Genomic DNA, 21,043 nt, shown 5'->3' with positions numbered 1-21,043 from the left:
ACGGTAATTTTACTCATTGGTGGAGGGGCAATACACACCTGATGAACAAGCTTAGTAGGACTGCGTTGGTCACACTGATTTCATTTAAATTTTAATCACTTGCAGAAACAAAGACAAATGCAACAAACAGACTGACTCCATCTGTAATTTTGGGAGCAGTGTAGAGCATCTTTAACCAACAGAACAAGCCAAGAAGACAACAATGACTGAAGTGGTGAAACTTCTCCATCCACTTGTTGTGTTGTAAAGGCCACACTATACTTGATTTGTCGTTGCCTTCTTTGCTATTTGGCTCTGACTTCTGAAGCTAACTCAGAGCTGCCCTCCAGTTGTCTGACCACAATGCATGAGGGCAGTGACCCTCAACTACACTAGAAAAAGCCGTTTCCTGCCTCATTGAGCCTCAGTTGTCCTTCATGAAGACCCAGCAGCACTTCCAAATTCCTCACCTTCAAACTAAAATGCCTAAAATTAAATCTGAAATCATCTTCTTCCTTTTTCTGAGTCCGTTCTTGTATCACTCTCTTCTCATCCACCTTTTCTCTCACACATCCTTATTCTTCCCTACTTTCTTCCAACATCTCTTCCTCAGCATCGTTCTTTTCGTCTTCCTCCCTCTATTAGATATTCTCCTCCTCTCCTCTCCTTCGCTCTCCTTCCGTCACCTGAGGTAGACAGTTCTGTCAGGAGTCGGCCTTATTTACCGCCTCTCTTCGCTCCTGTTTACATTATCGATCGGTGAGGTTGCTTTAGTTCCACCATACATCAACATCCCTCCCCGTCGTCCTCCCGCTCCCCCATCCCAGTGCTGCGGCTGCTGGCTCACATTACCCTGAAACGCAGACAGAGTGGGGAGATGAGGGGGAGCTAGTGGAGCATGTTGCGATGTGTGAGGGATTTATGCTTGAAGGGGAGAGAGTGTGAGCGAGCAAGCATGTGAGGAAAAGTGTTAAATGGATGTGTCTGCTCAAAGTGTGCATGACTGACCGTAAATATGTGTGTTTGTTATGAATTCAATATGCTAAAAACATACACGGCTTCCTCGTGTGAATGCACAGGGCTGTTATCTGACTTTTCCAACAGATAAGAGACTCTGCCTCTGTTGACAGAAAATTAACTCTCTGGTAGAAAGCATCTCAACATCCTAACGTTGGAAAAATATCAGTTTGTCTGCTGCAGTAAATTCACCTGAGAGGCTGCGGATTTAACTGTGGTTCGTCCTCAGGAGCTTTCTGCAGGAGCAGCGTCACGGTGAAACCTAACGTCCAAATAGACGAAGCAGAATAAATGCAGTTTTCTGAAAGTCATAATGTTTGTAAGAGAGACACTACGAGAAGAGCGGCGCTTCTCTTCAGAATGAAAACACCAAAAGGTGGACAGACACGGACCAATTAAAATAACTGCACCTCATTGGCTCTTTTTTTTTGTACAAGCTGCAGCGTTTTATTGCGTTTCTCGAGGTTCGACTCTGTTTGTTGATTAATGAGGAGGGGAAAAAAAACAGAGCTGCTCCTTCATGCTGATTTTCCACCAGCATTTTTACCTTAAACCCAGCAGCAGCTTTTATCAGAGCAGCAACACGCTGTGCAGAAATATGTATGCAAAAGCAAAATTTTGTTGTAGTACTTAAGGTTTTTTTTCCCCTAATTGTCATTATGTGACGTAAAAATATGCAACTCTGCCTGCGCATGCTAATTAACAAATGGGGATTAATGAAACTAATTGACACGTTGCGTCAATTCAAAGGCAACCGACAATAGTGATGTAAATTATAAATAAAAATTAGAATGAGGAAAGGGAGAAGCAAAATTAAAAATATTGTGTAATACATCATTCTAAAATAAAAATAGCAAAAAAAAAATTTAAACAAGACATACTAATACAACTGAAAGCAGAAAACAATACATGTAAAAAAAAAAGTTAGGAAATAAAGAACAAATAAAAAGGAAAAAAAATATTTGAACACTGCAGAACCAGGAAACAATAATACAATTTAAAAAACAAGCCCTACATGAACCCATTTTGCACATTTTAGCAAAATTACACACCTATGGAGAGCATTTTGTCATCTCGCTAAAGAGGAAAATTTGCCTAATTGTAATCATGTGACATGTAAAAATATGCAGTAGCCCATGAATGCTAATTAGAAAGAAATATGAATTAATGAGGCTGGCACAGTGCGTCAACTGAAATATAGTTGACTAAAGTAATCTGCACTGAAAATAAAAAGTGTGAAAGACAAAATAACTAGACATTAAAAGAAAAGTTTCACCAATAAAAATAAAATATTATCAATAAATGAAATAAAACTAAATAAGAGATAAAAAGGAGGCTGATGTGGGATAAGTTGGGAACCACCTGATGTCAGATTGTTGTAAACTAATGTTTGGTGGAATATTTTATTTGTTAACATTGAGAAGTTTTTTTATTATTTATTTTTAGAAACATTCCTTCTTGTCCCACAATGGGAAAATTTAGGATTTTATTTCTTTACTACCTTTTATTTCTCCTTATGGACAAATTATTAAACAACAAACTTTTTATTAGATTTTATTTCCATACATGTGAGGTGTTGACGTATCCACACAGTCTTGTTTTAACTGGTTACATTTTTTTACTTGTCCGTCTTTACATGATACTTTAGCTCCTCCTCATTGGCAAAGCCAATTGATTTTCTTGTCCTTGTGTTATTTTCCTACATGTGTAGAATATATATATTGAGAAATCATGAAACCGAGGTGAGCCAGTGACTGGTTGACCCAAATCCCTCCACTATTTTATGGACAACATATCCAGACCTTCCACGTCTCAGTTAAGGTCAGAGGTCATGACTAAACAACAACAAACAACAACTGACTGGAGAAAATAAACTTTGGGGAAAATATTAGGTGAACCCACCAGTCAAAAATCAAAAAGTTTTAACAAGATGAATATCCTGTTACATCTGATGTAAACCAAAAAGAATTTCACAAAGTGAGCATCACACTGGCAGCCAAACATGGTGGTGGCAGTGTGATGGTCTGGGCTTGCTTTGCTGCTTCATGACATGAACAAATTGCTCTAGTAGATGAATCCATGAACTGAAAATTCTGCAGGAAAATATCCCACCATCAGTTTATGATCTTAAGCTAAAGCACACCGGGCTCTGAAGGACATCAACAAGTTTCTGGAAGGTTTTGGAGTGGCCTAGTCAAAGTTGGAATCTAAATCTGAATTGGCACAGAGAGGCATGATCTTAACAGGGCATTCATGTTAAAAAAAACTACCAATATGATGTAAAAGACTGAGTTTAGTTTAGCTGTTGTTCTCTGCTAAGGAAAAAAAGCTCTTTGAAAAATATTAGCTTTTAAAAGCACAAAGAAAAACTAGAGGCATGTTTCTATTGCCATTTTAATAAAACAATTGCAGTGTTATCTGAGAAATAACCAGATAGCAAAAAAGGGGTCAGATAACTTGAGCGAGACGAGACAGGCTGGATGTTGAATACAAATAGTTTACTTAAGCTTGATATTTAATTCATGTAGCATCCGAGGCTATCACTAATGCGCGCTTTGATGTCAGTTGTTCTCTTATACGTGGAAAGCCTCTCTCTCTTAACACAGAGCTTTGAGGTTTTATCTCGCTCTCCGCCTTAAAGTCCCGAACACTTATCAGATCAATTAGAATAAGAAGACGTTTCTTTCATCAATGTGTGAAAACACGGATCGCTCTGACCCATTTATACCGCGAAGGCTTGTTTGCAACAGAAGCACTTAAAGGAAAGAATAAGTTTCATGTTATATTAAAATCACGTCATTCTGTATGATCTTCTTCATTAAACAGTAATAAACATAAAGGCTGGAGAAGAAGAGTAAAGGGAAAAACACAGACGGGATGGATGGCAGAATGAATTTTGCATGCTTCCTGCACATTCAGCCGGCTCAGAGGCAGCAGGAGACTGAATGTGTGTCTAGTCTTTGTCATAACTGGGCGTTTCACTGGCGTAGACCTCGGGAAAACTTGACAAAGTGCCATCCGGTCATTCCCACTTCTCATTCTGTTTGCCATTTCAGCTTTTCTCCCTGCTTATTGTCACCCACCCTCTCTCTGACGCCGTCCCACCCTCCATCCCTCCATCCTCTAGCGGCCTCCCACTATTCTTACCTGGGATGCCACGAGTCGCTGCTCCTGCTTTTCATACTTAGAGACCGGCCATACGTCCATCTCCTCCCCCTCTCCTCCCCTTTCTCTCTCCTCCCGCTTCTCATACCTCCATCTGTCCCTCGCCTTTCTTTATCTGCCTTTTAAAGCAGAAGGCAGGAAAAAGGCTAGCCGGGTCCTTTGTGAGCCTGGCCTCAGTTTGTGCTCAGCCAAGCACACACAGCTCTTAAATCCAGGCCCGGGCTTTAGGACAAAAGGACAGCTCAAGTCTTACAGGGGCCCATGTGGCCCTCCTTATCTCTTTGCACCTTTCCATGAAAGAGACAGAGGGGCAGTTACTCTAAGTAAGAGGACGGAAAAGAGAGGAACAAGATGCAGATGCCAGAAAGGAGCGGACATAATTTTCTTCATCAGAGAGCAGCAGCAAAGACATTCTTTCCTCGCTCTCACTCCCACTCCTCTTCAACTCCTTTTCCCTGAGCCAAGCAACACTGACGGGTTTCTTTTTTGATCCCCTTTCCTCCTTCAAGGCAAATGAATTAACTGAATGAATTAACACCCAGGCTGCTGCTGCTGTGATCATCATCATAGCGCTCCTCATCAGCAGCAGCAGTTTTGATGAAGCTTTTTAACACTTATGAGGATCGCACTGCTGACGCCGTGGCAGGAAGAAGCAAAGATGTCGACAACCTTGAGAAAAAGAGGAAAAAAAGCTAGCGAGTTATCACAGTCTGAGTGCTACAGTCTTTAGCCGAGAGCCTTGTCAAGTCTCTTGGCAGTACTGAAGAAACCTCGGCGCTGATGATGAACAGAGGAGGAGCGGGGAGGAGGTGAGAAAAAAACGAAAGCTGGAGTAAGATTCTAGTGGAACCAAATTTAGGAGTGAGGAAGACTGGGTGGGGATAAAGGAGGAGGAAGTGAAAAGGTACAAAGGTTAGGATGAAGATGACTAGAGCGGGGGCAAACAAGGTGCTAAAGCTGTTGATCATGACAGGCAGAACTACCATGTCAGAGACGCGAGAGTGACAAGGTGACGGGCGAGAAAAAAAAGAACGAGACGGAGGTTTCCGAGACGGAGGTTTCCGAGACGGAGGAGGTAGAGGAGTCCAGGAGAGCTGCAGTGAGGATTTTTAATTAGCGTTAATTGGCCACAGAGGGAACAGACACTGGGAGACTGAAGGCAGGGTGGGATGAGAGGAGAGAATAACAGGCAGTTTCTGACAGAGTGATATCTCTCTTGATTTGTGCCTTTCTATTTCCTGCAGCACTTTTACTATCTGAGCCTCTCCAGCGTCGTCTGCGTTCCCCGCCTCCAACTGTGCGAGTCCCACGCTCCCCAAACAGTATATTTCACTTTCTACCGATTCCCTCGTATTGCACGACACTGAAAAAACACACAGTATGTGACAGATGAAGCAAACCAAAGAAATACGAGGGAAAAAAAGACATTTCCGAAAAGCTGAGAAAGTAAAGAGAAGTAGGATTTAGCACGATGAAAGAAATAGAAAAAGAAATCATTAACCAAGTAGGATGGTTTCTGATTTTTGTCTCATATTTGAATATTATTATCCTTTAATCTCCATAAGGAAATCATTAAGTATAAGTGTTATTCAGCTCTTTTTAAGTCTGGTTCTCTAACAAATGCGTCGGATTTTAAGAAATACTTCATTTATTTTCTAAATTGGGGTTTAGTGGCATAATTATGAGCGCTCAGGAATCATGACGTTTAGAGCACTTAAACTTTGAAAAGTTAATCATGAACTTTAATAATGACAAACTTTGAAGTGTTAATCATTATTGCATGATGTAGTGTTTGTAAACACTACATCATGCAATAATGAAGCTTCTGAAAAATAAACAGAGTAAAAATGTTCAAGAAATCACAAAATGTTTCACCATGTCATAGTAAAATGTGCAAACTTTGCACAATTAGTGTTTGCTTAACTTGTATAAAACAACAGCAAAAGATTATTGGTTCAATGCCCTATGTGTTGAAATCCCAGTATCTAATGTTTTTTATGAAAGTTGAGAAGAATTAGATATGATATGTCTGTATATATGTTTTACTAAAAGAAAAACTACTTCATTGGTTTGGTTTGGTCATTTATATTTATTTTCTATTTGCTAGATCAGGGGTATCAAACTCATATTTGTTTTGGGCCAAATCAAGCTCATGAATGTTCTTAAAGGGCCGGTTGTGCCAGAATGTATTGATAAATCCTGTTCACAAATTGTTAAAATATGAATGAATTGTTAAAATTTCATATTATGGAACATCTCTCCAGTTCCTCCAGGATTTCATGATTCTTTTTGTGATTTTTCTGCAGTAAAAATTAAAATGTTTGTGGTGCTAATCGCTGTATAGATCATGGACTACAATCTGACACCAGTTAAGGTCGAGGCAGCTTTTTAATACAAGTAAAACCTTTTGACAATTTTTGAGAAAAATCTGCAATAAACTCCCAAATATGCATTTGTGCAAAAAATTGCAGGGGATTTATTGATTTTGCATGAATTTCCACGATAATTCTCAAGAAACTGGAGGGACTGATTGATATAATTTAGCAGTAAACAGATAAAAACTGCATTGATTTGATTGAAAACATAATACTTAAGAACTCTTATTGTTTAGTGTAGACTCCAGAGGGCCAGGCAAAAAGCTCCGGCGGGCCAGATTTGGCCCACGGGCCTTGAGTTTGACACATGTGCTAGAGGAAATCTGCTGCAAACTCGAATGTGTGGCACAAATGTAGCAGAGGAACAATTTGAGTCTAATTTATTGTAGTAAAAAATACGGTGGCTCAACAAATGCTGTTTATTAGATTTTTACACCACATTAATTTGCAGATAGCTCTCTGCCCAGGAAGATTCAAGACGGTCCGACTGTAACACAAATATCACAGATCAATGTTTTTGCTAATAAACTGCAAACAAATATGGTTTTCCACTAAATAACCACAGACTCCTGTTTGTGTGTAAGAGACACTTGTAGCATAAAAAAAAAAATAGGACAAATATTTAAATAAATATGACTTTTTTCTATAATGTCAATAAATTCATACACTAAAGTGAGGCACATTTTCTCATATTCTTGAAATCCAAATATGAATAACAAATATTCCTGGGTAGACCAAAAAGTAAAAGTGATCAAACATTTACTCTCTTGTCAGCAGTTATTTTTTTACAGTAAATATTTTATCACAGGCCAGAAAAACAGCAACAATGTAAGCCGACAACTTCGAATATTTTAGGTTAAAATTACAGGAGAATAAAACATAAAACGGCATAAATAAATACATGAATATGAAACAAACGCCCTGCAGCTCTGATTTGAGCTCAACATCTTTACTGGGCTGCAACTTCCTCTGTTAATCTGGGAGATGATTCCTGTGTGAAATCCTCATCACTTTCATAAAATCAAAATTTATACTCACATACTAAACACTAAGAGTGAAGCAGTGACACGGTGTTAGAGGTGAAACATTAAAACAGAGTCACACTTTGAATCAACATGATTCCTGTCAGAATCAGACCTGAGTAGCTCAAACTTTCTCAGCTTCAGCAAATCGCTTTGTGAACTCGGTATCAAGTATTCTCTGTTTTTGAACAAAATGAGCAGCATCGGTGCCTTTTCCTTTTCTGAATCGTCTCCTGTTTAACTCCTAATATAAGATCATGATTGTAGTTCCAGGTTGTTCTTGGACTTTTCAGTATAAGTATTTAAACAATTAAATGACACTCAAATGCATAAACCAGCTATTGGTATCATAACAATAACAAATGGAGATCATGTAATGCCTGGTTCACACAGTAAGGTTTGAAAATTGTCTGCCAATTTTCAAAACCTGAGTGATACCGTGATAAAAATTCATAGCTGTAACAGGTTTGGCCTTAGATGCAACACTCTACACAAACCATTGCCACTCACCAACAAATCTCGTGAGTTCAGAGTAAACAAACATGGTCGACTAGGAAGAAGGAACGGGACTATATTTCACATGGCAGTTGTTTTGTTTTCTGCGTATTCTGGATTTCCCTCCAGATATTTCTCACATCGCTGTCTGATTGGTTAGACATCACAGTCAACAGGCTGCGTTCTCATTTGTCCTTAGTGAACACCGCACACGCTGCAGTATGAGGCCAAGATAACCCAACATGTTGACTATCCCAGATTCTAGATCGGAGCGGTTCCAACGTCTTTCCAAATGGACCAGATCATTCTTATTACTCCACAAACGGCAGGAATATTTCTTAAGAATATTTTGAGAGCCTTTCCGATAATCAGGATGCCCTTACTATTGTCAAAAGGGGAAAATCGGGGCAAAATCAGCATAAAAATCTTGTCATATGAACTTCTTTGCTCAAGTTTAACAGTTGGCAGCTTATATGAGCAGCTGACAAACCTCAGGAAAAAAAATATTATATCCTTTATAGATGTTTCTTTACAACTTTTGTGTTTCCTCATTCTTTTATTTCACTAATATTGGAAACAGAGGAGTTATCTCCACACAACTTCCTTGCCAAAGAGTGTTAACAGTGTGAGTTAGAGTTGGAAAAAAGTTTTGATTTTTAGTTTCTGGCTGATCACCAATCAGGGTTTGTCAAGTCCAACTCTCATCTCCAGCTGAGTTTTCTGGTGCATCTCAACAAAAACTAGTTTAAATGCAACAAATCAAAAAAGCAAAGTGCGGCATTCAATCAGGCTCTACATGACACAGGAATTGAAATGCAATTTCATTTTAGCTCCTACATGTGGTCTGGCATTTCTCTCTGCAGCATGAATGCAAAAAGAAAACTGCTCCGTTTAGAAGCACCTACTGCTTTTGAGACGAGCTGCCGACAGGAGCGGCGCTGCGTGTTCAGCTACCACAGCAGGGCAGCGAAGGAAGACCTTACAAAGACACTGTTTGGGTTTTAACTTCCTCTGAGTGATCATTTTACATTTAAATAAAGCCTAAATCAAACCACAGCTGTTGTTTTTAACTATGCCAACGGTGATTTTTGTCGGGCTGCTGTGGTGCCCATAAAACCAAGCAGTGCAGAGCAGAAGGCGGGAAAGAGCTCTCGAGTGACGCTTGGTTAACGTTGAAGTCTTAATGGGTCACATTTGTGTCATTTCGTACTCGTTATGTTTTCTGACAACAGAAACAGGAAAATACATAAATGAGAATATATTATTGGGAATTCAGCTGTACTAAAAGCCAGACCCTATGGGCAGAGTGAGATGGAGAAGCAGATGGAGGGGACTGAGACGAAACCCACCTGAGAATGAGCGGCACTGGAGCACAAAAGACGATATGAAAATGCAATAAACCCAATCTGAGTGCTTGTTTATAGTTTCACAGAGATCTTCAATCTCCCATAACTGCTAGCTGTCCTCATCATTAAAGCTTGAATATTCCTCTATTCTGTGGTAATGTAAAGAAAGCCCAAGCAGCCACAGAGCGCGCACACATGATTACCTTCATTGGGAAGGCATCGGATGAGTTCGGCTGAGTGATGAACTCAAAGACAGTATTGACAGCCGCTCCTCTCTCCACTCACAACTCTCAATATCCTTCAGCTAACGACTGTGTCTTCATCAGTTTGGTTGATTCCCAACTCTTGAATCAATCTTCAGCTGCAGCAGCCTGATTTGGTCTTTTTCTGGAAGAACCCACGGTGCCAGCTGCTGAGCGCCAAACAGCAGAAAAGACGAGTACAGATTAGCTGATGAGGACTTCACACGTTCGTAGACAGACATTTCTATCTGCAGCATTTGTTGCCTAAAGACAGAGCTAAACGAGCCAATGTCGGTTTTAAATTCTTCACTTCTCCTCATGAATGTTAATGCTGCTCAGCACCTGCTGGAGAAGTTTAAACAAGCGCCTGCTAAAAACGGCTGACAACTTTGAAGGTGGCGTCACAGTGAGGAAGTGAAAGTTTCTGTGTCTCTCCCCAAGTGGCCCGGCTGTCGGAGGTTTGGAGAACCTGAGCTGATCTGAAGCCGCTGCCTCATTAGTTATGATAACAGGAGAACAGAACCAGGACTACAGAGATCCAGATCAGAACGAAAGACAGGTTCAGATGGGAGGCAAACCTGAGCTCAGTGGAACAATGACAGGAAGTAAACAGATTTTTATTACTAGTATTACAACTCAATCCTCATTTAGTGTCACCAGGTTATCAATGAAGCAGGACCATGTCACTTGTGCAGCTGGTTAGATCAGAATGATGCAAGCTCTGCATGTGACGGGGTGTTTGTGTTAATCTCTGAACTGTCCATCTACTCATATTTTTCCTGCAGTTTTGGTGCCAGTTTGCATATTTTATTCATAAAAAATCTTTTTGTTGCCACTCTTCTGTCTTTCTATTTTGCTCCGACTTTGATTTGAAACGGAAGATCATTAAAGTCAGAATAACATACCTTTCAAACGTGTACAACGCATCAGGAATTTAATGAAAGTAACCAAAATGTACTAAATAATGAGCTTATAATCTCCTTTATCAAAGTTTTGAGATATTAAAATAAGAACTAGTTGAATTTTTCTGTACTTTTTAAATGGTGAAAGTTTGAATGGCAGCTTTAGTTAACATCTTTGCCTCATGCCTGTTCGTGTAGATAAGTGAAGACATGGTGAGTTTTGCAGCTAATATTTAAAATAGAAAAGCAAGCCAAAGACCCGTAGGGATAAGAGTAAGAGGTTCTGCACAGAGTGGTGTTTTAACTGGAAAGCAAAAACATTTATGGTTCTGACCTCCTCCATTCTCTCTTGACCCGCCCTCCTACATTTTTCCTCAGCAGCGTTGCATCTCAGGACGTTTAGCAGGGGAACACGGCCAGCTGGGAGCTAGTTGGCAGGGTTAGAGGCTTATCGGTACACAGGTGAGCTCTGGTGCGCTCGGTTAACAACGAGTTGGCCGATGTTCCCTTGTTTGACAACTGCCAAACACACAGAGCGGTTCTCCTGTGTGCGTGAGCGATCTGTGGCAACCATCAGGCAGAAAGATGAGCAACAAGCCGAATAACAACTTAACCTCCCTTACTGGTGCTTCTCAATGAATCAGAACAGCAAAGAGGAGTTCACTAATTTCATCAATTTTATTGAAAACTTGTACAGAGGATCATTACAAGGAGAGCGATAGATTTTAAGCTGATTATATTTCTGTAAAATTCAGATTATTATGGCTTAAAGCTAACAAAACCCAACATTTTGTTTTTTTCAGAAAGTTAAACTGACAGATAAGGCCAATAAAACAATATTTCCTGTACAGTAAATGTACTTTAATACTGCAAGTCAAGACTCGATGCAATCTGCTGCTGCAGAAAAAAGGTTCCTTAGATCTAAACTTATTAAACTAATTTGAATAATAAGCTGAGTTTACTATACTGTTGGATAACTAGGATCAATTGGAATGTATGTATGACTGAATTGAAATGACTTTTTGTTGATTACATGTGTTGTAAATTGGTGCTATATAAATAAACTGCATTTTCATTAGATTTAAGCTACAAACGTCAAACTAATCTTATATAAACACTGAAATATATCCCTCTGTGATTCCCTTTTGAATTACTGATTATACATATCGAGATGCAGCTGTTTTTGTTGTTTAAAACACAAATGGGTGCAGCTGAAATGTTTGAGCTGTCATTTGTAAACATCCCGACCCTGCATGTGAACTTTGGCTGTTGCTAGGTTACGATAAAGGGATGCTAAGTGGCGGCAGGATCATCATGGATGGTCTGTGTGGAGGGCTGACAGCTCGTCCCCTGGATATCTGGCAACTTGTGAGTCAGATGCTCTTGAAATCCAACATCTGGTGGCAAGCCCGTACAAATCAAGATCAAAGTGCCGGTCCATGAGATTGGACCCGTCTCTCAGCCAATCCACCCCTCTCCTGTCGAGTTTCATTTCATTTCTCGCCCTTTTCCAGGGCTCTGCCTCGCTCACACTTTAGTTTTCTTGCTAGCTTTGTCATCCCTCCTTCTCTTGCTGCTGTCTTGCCTCTCTCCTCCCACCTGCAGAGAGGTAATCAAGCCCTGTTGTGAGTGTTTAAGCACTGAAGCAGACGGATGTTGAATTATTCTCGAGACTTAATATTTTGTCTGCTAGGAGGGAGAGCCAGCCTTCATGCCACATGCTGTGTAATGGTCGTGCACACATGAGTGCGCTGCAGAGAGGCTCGTGCAGACACCCACACACAGTCAGTCGGTGAGTCAGAAAGCTGTCAGTCATCCAGATCTCATGCTGACAGAGTTACAGGTACCAGAGTGATAGGACCTGACAGGCTGCTCTCGCCGTCTCCACTGATACGCCGCCGTCCTTACTGTGCGGGCAACACGCACACGCTAAAGCAGCAGACTGGAGCCAGACAAAGGCGCACAGTGATCAGCAGCAGTATCATTTCACAGACACACAAACTACAGCAAAGTCTCTCAAAGTTACACAAGCTAACCAACAAAGAGGAACAGGAAGTGTAAGAACCCGTCTCCCCATAATTCCCCCCTGCATTCAGCTTCCCTCTCATCCCTGCTCTCCCCACGATGCTGCTGCTTCGTTTCTGCTCTGCACCACTCCCCCCTTATCTCTCACTTCTACTCATGTTCTCCTTTCTGCTTTAAGCTCGCCTTTATCAGCGATTCTCTCGCTCTTTTTGTCTCCTCTCTGCTACTGTGAATATAAACTCTCCGTGGGACCAGAAGCTGATATTACACAACTTCCTTGTTGCTTTCATCTCCGCTGCACTCATACCTGCACACACACCTGGGTGGCCATAACACTGTACAAACTTGGCTCCCGCATTATTGCAATACCTATTAGCGCCATCATTCTTTACAATCCCACAGCTGAGTTTTTTTCTCGTCTGCTGCATCTAATGCTGACTCAAGTGATGTCATTACTCGGGGCGATTTTATCAGATTTTGTGCAGCTCTCTGAAGCCACAAATGGTTTTATTGAATTTTCTCTACATACTAAGCAGCACTGCCCTGAAGCTGTGAAACAAACTTTGAAGTCTGAGATGAGAATCAGCGCACTTCTGCTTTCAGCATCTAATTAGGAAAAATAATCCTGGTATTCAGAGTCTAAATGGCTGATATCCTTATCACTATTTATTGTTTGGTATTTTTTTTATGAGGAGTAAAGGCTTGATGCCATTGTCTCATGTTAAAACTACCACTTACTGTGAAGCAATAAGGAGTAGGGTTAAAATGTTACAACAAAGTTGAATCACATTTCTAGAGTGATTCAACACTGGCCCTCCCCCTTTTCCTATCCCACAATTCAATTTAAACAGCAAATGAGAAATGGGGCACTCTTCTTTAAGCTGATATGGGATCAGTTCTCGTTGATTTCTACTACAAAAGTCTAAATTAGGCATATGAAAATTTGACCGAACCTTCATTCTGTCCTCTGGTTCAACTCTGAGTCAGAGTTAAACAAGTTAACAAGAACTAGTTCAAAAGATGAACTATATTCCTCTCAAATAAAAAAACTAAATCTATTTTATTGACATTTTAGCACAAATTGGCAAGCTAAAAGTTGTTTTTACCTTCCTGATATTTAATGGGAAAGCTTTACACAGCATTCAAGAAATTAAAGAGTACTTATAATAGTTTAGCAGCTTTTTTAATTTAAGGAAACAAAACATAAGGCCTCATCAAAAGTTATATTTACATCATTTTTACATCCTGTTATGTAATCCAGATTGGGATCAGCAACAGCTTTCTAAATGCATGATTTGATTGCAATGTGGAAACAGAATGGAGCGCTTCTTCTCTCTGCTCATAAAATCCCTCCTTTAAATAAATATTTGACTTGTTTGATGAAGTCATGCCTCGATCCAGATGATTGTTTTTCTTTGTTTTTGTTTTTGACTTATCCCAGGCATTTTCTCTCGGTGAAGCCCTGGGTTTTCTCTGGGTACTCCAACTTCCTCCAGTCCTAAAATTACCGATAGATTAACTGGATCATGTCAAAAGTTCCCCTTTGACCTTTCGAGATAGAGACAATTAATGGATGGATCTACCTAAAGCAAACACAAATAAGTTAAGTCTAGATTATGAGGCTTAACAAAACAAGTTTTGTAGGCACATAATAGCAGAACAATCAGAAATTTTCTGAGGAATGAAAATGCTAAGATAATGATTTAATTGGCTAAATTATTAATACATTTCTTATTACAGTGGACCATTTCTCCTTTCCTATTCAGCCAAAACCTCTGAGAGGCGCAATTTAAATGAACATGATCTACGAACATGGCTATTCTCTTAGGCTACTTCTGTTTTATGTCCTCAGCATCAAATATTTACAGCAACTCAGAGAGAGAGTCTGTAAAGCACAGCAGTTTTTAAGTGTTTCTTTATTGGTCTGATTGTTCTGAATTTAGTTGTTCCATTTGATCAGCAGTTCAGCCATTTTACAGAGATAGTTGTATCAAGATGTCTCCATTCTGATGAAATATAGATAAACCAGCTAATGTAGCTGGATGCATGTTAACAGCAAACATTGTAGGGTTCACTTAAATCACAGTGGTTTAAGTTGTGAATAAAACTACAATGGTTTTATTGAAAATATAAGTTTCATTAGGCCAAACATGATTTCCTTTTCTTTTAACTTAACATTTAATTCACAAATCTAGATATGGAGAACCAACACCTGTTTGCTCTTTCCTTTGGTTTACTGTTTTGTTTGTATCCTTTTAATTCACGTAAAGCACTTTGAACTGCCTTGTTGCTGAAATTGTGCTATATAAATAAAGTTACCTTACCTTAAAGATGTTTTATTGATGCTATTTCAACATTTTATATAATGTAGTTTTAAGATTTGCAAGCAAACAAGATGTCAAGTTGGACCAGTGATTGGATTGTGGATTATGTAATTTTTTAAAGATATAATTCTATTGATTTAAACATTGACAATGTGATTATCTTTCTTTAATTTAATCTAAATGAAATGTAATTTAAACCATCTTTAGGAAAAATCAACCTTTAAAAAAGTGTGATTGGCAAAATAAATGCAAATAATATTCATTATTGAATAATCAGTGACCAAATATATAAGGGTGAGCAACACAAGACCCAACAGGGACGACAACATTTTCAATCAGCAGATAAATGAAGAAATAAATATTACATTTGACAGTTTTTTAAGTCTAAAAGTTTTTCTATTTGCAGTCACATAAGGAAAATTGAAAGAGATGTTTCTTCTTTCACTAAAACACCCAGTAAAATATTTACTATCATGTAAATGCTTCACTTCTATCACTTTCTACACACTTTGAAGAGATGCCATTTACTGAGATACAAATTGAAAGAGAGTGTTATTGTTGTAAATGTACTACAGCCTGCTGGTGCTGGAAATGATCTACTTCAACTGTAAAGAAAAACACTTTGAAATGTATCTAGAAGAAGACGAGACGTTACCAGCATGAAGTGATACCAACATTTTAAATTGTTTTACTTTTGAACACAAATATTTTATATCTTACCAGCTCTACCCTTTAAGGTGAGTTTGTAAACCAAGTTAAAGTAATCAGCTGTATGGAGCCCAACCCCCACCTGCTGCTGTGCACTGCTGGTCAGCTCACTGAAAGAAAGCTGCTACACTTCTTCCCCACTTACAACAAAGATAGTTTAATCTATTTGGAAACATTTCTGATGATAAAGAATAAATAAATAATAAGTAAATGGCAGAGATGGTGTGAAAACTGAAGAAGCAACACCAGTTTTGTGCCAGTTCCTCTCAATGAGGAACCGGTTCCAGGTTCTGTTCACATCATTAAAACTGAATTATTCATGTTCACAGTTCGAGACCTGTTCTGATCCTTTGTATGAAACAGTTTTTAGCAACATGAAGATCCTCATTCTGTGAATCACTTATCCTATTCAAAATGGAAATTGTCGGCTTACTTACATCGGTTCGATTCTCACCTGCTGTCTCCACTCAAATGGCTCACAGCTTATTTTTAGCTAATTAAGTGAAATTTTGACAGACATGTTGCCCTTAATGTTGCTTTTTTAACTGTAGCCCTCCTTAAAGTATTACAGGGCTGGTTTCCTTCTTTAATAAAATCATGTTTCTGTTTAAACTTGCAAACTAAAAAAAACGATAAGATCAGTGCTGTTAGTTTTGCTATTTATCTGCTAAGTGACCACAGAGAAACCTGCAGCTTCATTCTCTGTTTGACTTTTTTTACAACTACGGGACAAATAAAATATTGTTGTATACCAAAACAAATTGTATTTCAAAACAAACATGGATCAGATTCATATAAAATAATATATTTTACATTGTCAACAAGGATCTGGTCCATGCAGATGAATTCAGCAGCAGTTCTGTATAATTTCTGTCTTTCTAATATTTTTTTTTATTTTCCTCCCATATCAGACTCATGTGCAGAGACAACAAAAACTTGGTACAGTTTAGAGGTTTGAGCCCAGCTTCCAGTTTATGTTGTTATATTTAAAGAAAAAAAACTCTGGGTTTTAAATGTTCTGATCTTTTCAGTATAATAAGACAAAAGTTTGTCCTAATTGGGTCTCAATTCACATCTTTGGTCCAGATAAAGATTAGTTAAGATTGCCCAGTTCATTAAAGTGTTGAACAAAGTTATAGTTTTACTACAGTTATACAGCTACAATCATCAATAAGCTTCTACCAGAGCAGATAGCCCAGCTAACTAAACAGATAACATTAGTTTGCTTCAATTACACAGTAAAGAGCAGAACAACAAAATGTTAATATATTCCGAGCAACAGGATCTTAAAAGCTGTTTTTAAATGATGAAGTTATAAATTCTAAATAATTACAATAAATAAACATTATTATAGCTGTGAAAGCTAAAATATGGAATAACTCTTCTTGTAATAACACAAATTTGACCATATTCTACCTTATTGGTTTACGTTTTGCGTAAACTATGATGATACTCTGATATTTTAACTCAAATTAGGCGTACAATCTCAAGCCTAATTTCAACATTAAATAAACCCTAAACTTTGCTTTTTGAAAACATTCTCTGCTCTTCTTGTGTCTTTACAGGAAATTGAACAGTACAGCTTCCTCCCTGCTGCAGCCACCTTACATCATTGTCACCCTTTCCCACACATTCACACCTGGATGTGGTCCAGCAGCACCACACCAAGCCGCCTCACCCAAGCTGCTGAGAGCTACACAAACACTCATCACACTTTACACTCACACTTTGCCGGGAGGCCGTAGCCACAGGTGATCTTGGCCTCCCCCGTCTCGCAGCCGTGGAGCGAAGCGCACTCGTTCTTGAGCAGCGGACCCGCAGCCCGGTGGATGGCTCCGTCCACTGCAAACACAGACAATGGGAGACTCAGGCAGCTTGTCCGCTTCTGTGAATCCTCTGAAATCTGACTGCTTACACGAGATCAACCTTTGTTTCAAATCCAGCGGGCATGTTCACCAGAACCCCTGCTTAGTGGGAATTGGACCTGGATGATGTGCGCATTTGTTGGGATGGTTGTGAGTTTATGTCATCTAAAGACTCCTGCTCAAGTCGAACCACATCGCTCTTTGTATGCAAGGGTCTTGAATGGATTTCAGGGCTCCTGCCTTCGGTAATTACTTGATTTAATGTGTTATTAAAGACTCAGCTGATCTGGGTTTTTGGTCAATTAGCCATTATTAATTAAATTATCATATATCTACATAACACTTAGAAATGAGCGTCTATTTCTGATCTCCGCCACATCTAAAGGCCGTGACTGTGTTCATTTCCAGAAGGGCAATGAAGCAGCAAAAGCAATTTTACAGCAGAGCCAATTAAACTTCAAGTAGGAAGTTGAATTCCTTGCATCCTCTAAAGTCAATACTCTCACAGACTTGGTTTAAGCAGTTTTATCATCAAAGTTCCTACATATAGATCCAATATTTACCCATCCATTTAACTAGATATTTTTAGTTATTTAGTGATTAAAACCCGTTAAGTTTCACAGAGTCTTTTAATTAAAGCAAATCGTCCTGTGATATGATTGGCTTTTTGCTCAGACAAAAAGCCAATCTAGACTGCTATTTAGACTGTGTATAAATAGCAATCACAATTGAACACAGTGCTGAAAAAATTGCAAAATCCAATTTGGTTCGTAATGTTTTTCTAACTCAGCATAATGAGGAACCTCTGCAGTATTTCTGTGTGTTTTGTGTCCTCAGCAGAGCAGAGATGAAAGGAAATTGAGGGATGAAAGAGCCTGGAAATGATGTCCTTGGAAAATTGTGTTTCAGGCCGTTTGTTTAGTTAAAAAAAAAAAAAAGTCTACTCCTTCAGCAAGAGCACTACCAATTTATTGGAAATAACATTTGTTTTATCAATATTGGAAACAACTGATTGAAGCATGTTTTTTTAACGGTTTCAAATGACTGAAGCAGCTGTCAGAAAGGTAATATTGATATTTTGGATACAAGGAAGACTGAAAACAAAATATGAGAATAGACGACAGCTGCACTGGTTGACACAAAAATCATGTTCTAAACACAGAAACATCACCACAGATCACCTTCAGAAAGACAATTTCTGATACATTCACAAACTTCTGAACAATTTTTTATTATTCTTATAATTTTTTAGGATTTTATAACACTGCTTGCCATTATCTCTGCCAGGCAGCCAGAGAAAACGATGTGCTGGGAATCAAACCTATTGCAGCTTGGTAGCTCTGTGGAGGACTGGTGGCTTCTTTGTATTTTAAACCTGCTCTATTCCTATCCTAGTGTATCAAACAACTTTAAAGTGGTAAGAATTCAATTTATTGCACTTCAAATTCTGACCTATTTGCTTGAGAAAATATCTTACTGTCACCTGCAGTTCAAGTTGAATATTTTAGTTTTCCATTAGTTTTTCAATTCATGGTTTTGTAGAAAATAAAATAAAACCCACTGTTGGAAATTAAAGACTGGAAAGGAGTGTTTCCTGTCCACTGTCACCACGTGCATTATTAGTACGAAGGATTGCTACGTTCAAACAGCAGGTCTAAACGCTCAATTCAGATTTTTCTCGCTTGGTCGTTTATGCTCAATAAAAGGGATCGCAATAAAACTTCTGTGTAATCGGTTAATGACCCCGAAGCAACCTGCAAGCGCAAAAAAAAAAAAAAAATGGAGATGTCACAGCAGCGAATTGTTTACAGAAGTTATAATGGACGCTGGCATCTATGGATCAATTTTAATGTTATTGAGAGCTGACAGTACTGCCACAAAATCTAAACAAGATGAAAGAAGTTATAACTAATAGCAATGACCTTCTGTGGATTATTAATAGCAACTAATGTAGAGAAGTAGTGGGATTGTGATATGATACACTTCACTGACATGCACTTCTTTCGCAATTATAATTTTCAACCATTGTTCATGTGTGTATTAGCTGCATCTGCATTCTTCTGATGCAGAATGTCTCATATCAACGATGTAAGAGTTGGAAAAAAGTGACATGACCATTCAGACCGCTTTAAAACAATCGTATGCATATTCACATTTTTTCAGACACCCATGACAAAGTCAGATATGGACAAAAACAAAAATCCATAATCAGATTTGGGTTGCATTTGCCTGCTGTGTGAACGTAGCCACACAGTAAATGGCTGGGTTTCTTTAGAAAGTTGTCGGTCCTGGAGGGCAATCCTGCATGTTTTCGTTCAGTAATCAGTTCAACACAACTGGAGCAAATGAAGGTTTCACTGGCAGACCTCTGGAAAGTGCTTCATACTACATTCAGTCATTCACACGCTGATGGTGGTAAGCTACATTGTAGCTCTCTGACCAGAAGGCAAGGTGGGTAAAATGTCCCACCTTGCCTTCTGGGACAACAGAGCCCCGGGACAACAACAGAGATGGAGCTCGAACTGACAACCCATCCACTACAGGATGAACTTTAATCTCCTGAGCCACTGTAGCAGGAGGCTGGAAAACGACAAGTCAAACATGTTGCAGCTTTTATCTCTCTCAACCCTTCATTGTGCTGCAGCAGCCACCAGAGTGTTACAGTCGTCACTGTGAAGTGTCTGTTCATCCTTAATCGCTGACCAGTGAGGTCACAACATTTCACCTCTACTGTGTTGTTAAACACAGAGGTTAGTTCTGTAAACTGTTTGCAGTGGATAGACTTTAAATTGCATCAAAAAGTTAACCAGCCATCCAGTTTTTTTAATCATCCACAGCATCTGCTTTGTGCCAAGATGTTAAAGACTCTGCTTTTGTGTTGAAAAAGATCTAAAGTCAGAGTGTGGTGTAAACAATTCGTAATTAGCCAAGAATAAAACACATCTGTCAGTAGCGGCGCTGTCACTGAATTGGGAGACTTGTCAGCGCTTGGTGAAAATAGTCCTGTAACACCCATCCATATGTCACAGCTCAGCATGTCGGCCCGCGGTGCTCGTCTCCGTCTGACTGTATACAGGCCAGCTGTTGCAGCGGTGTGCGAGTAGCTCCAGGCAGGGGTCTGATGTTATCTCAACGTTATTGTGTTAAGTTGGCATCTTGCATGCAGTGCCGAGCCGTGGTGTGCCTTGTCATGCTGTGCCGTGTCAAACTAAGGCTGCACAGTGAGCGAAGCACAGGAGCGGGGGCGTGACAGACGAGCTCTGAACACTGGCTACCCTCCTCAGGGTCCACCAAAACAAGCTCCGGTGTGTGTGTGTGTGTGTGTGTGAAACACTGCATGTCGATGGGAGTGTGCAACTTCTCAGGCTGAGTTTTCTGTGGGTTTCTGTGTGTATTTGGACACGGCAACTTTGACGCAGCCCGACTGTGAAACAGAACAAGTGTGATAAGAGGGAGAGAGGGAGACATGAGGGAAAGCAGCAGATGTAAGAATATTCAGCTGGGAGGAAGAGGAAAATACACGAAAAGCAGAGACCAAAGTAAAATAAAAGGGAATTAAGCACACTTTTGTTTTTTTT

The 21,043-nt window shown here is 39.4% G+C and overlaps 1 protein-coding gene across 2 annotated transcripts in view; it reads right to left on the bottom strand.

The window, feature by feature from the left end:
- Positions 1–21,043, bottom strand: part of macrod1 (MACRO domain containing 1) — a 179,371-nt gene that overhangs the window by 39,033 nt on the left and 119,295 nt on the right. For both annotated transcript variants that reach the window (XM_023328499.1, XM_005806546.3), the window contains exon 5: positions 17,326–17,442. In XM_023328499.1, the coding sequence (XP_023184267.1) occupies positions 17,326–17,442 (117 nt within the window). The remainder of the gene's footprint in view (positions 1–17,325; positions 17,443–21,043) is intronic.

Source organism: Xiphophorus maculatus, chromosome 23 (assembly GCF_002775205.1).
Source record: "Xiphophorus maculatus strain JP 163 A chromosome 23, X_maculatus-5.0-male, whole genome shotgun sequence".
Lineage (NCBI taxonomy): Eukaryota > Metazoa > Chordata > Actinopteri > Cyprinodontiformes > Poeciliidae > Xiphophorus > Xiphophorus maculatus.
Note: the sequence above shows the minus strand (reverse complement) of the source record. Positions and strands in the feature narration are given on the sequence as shown.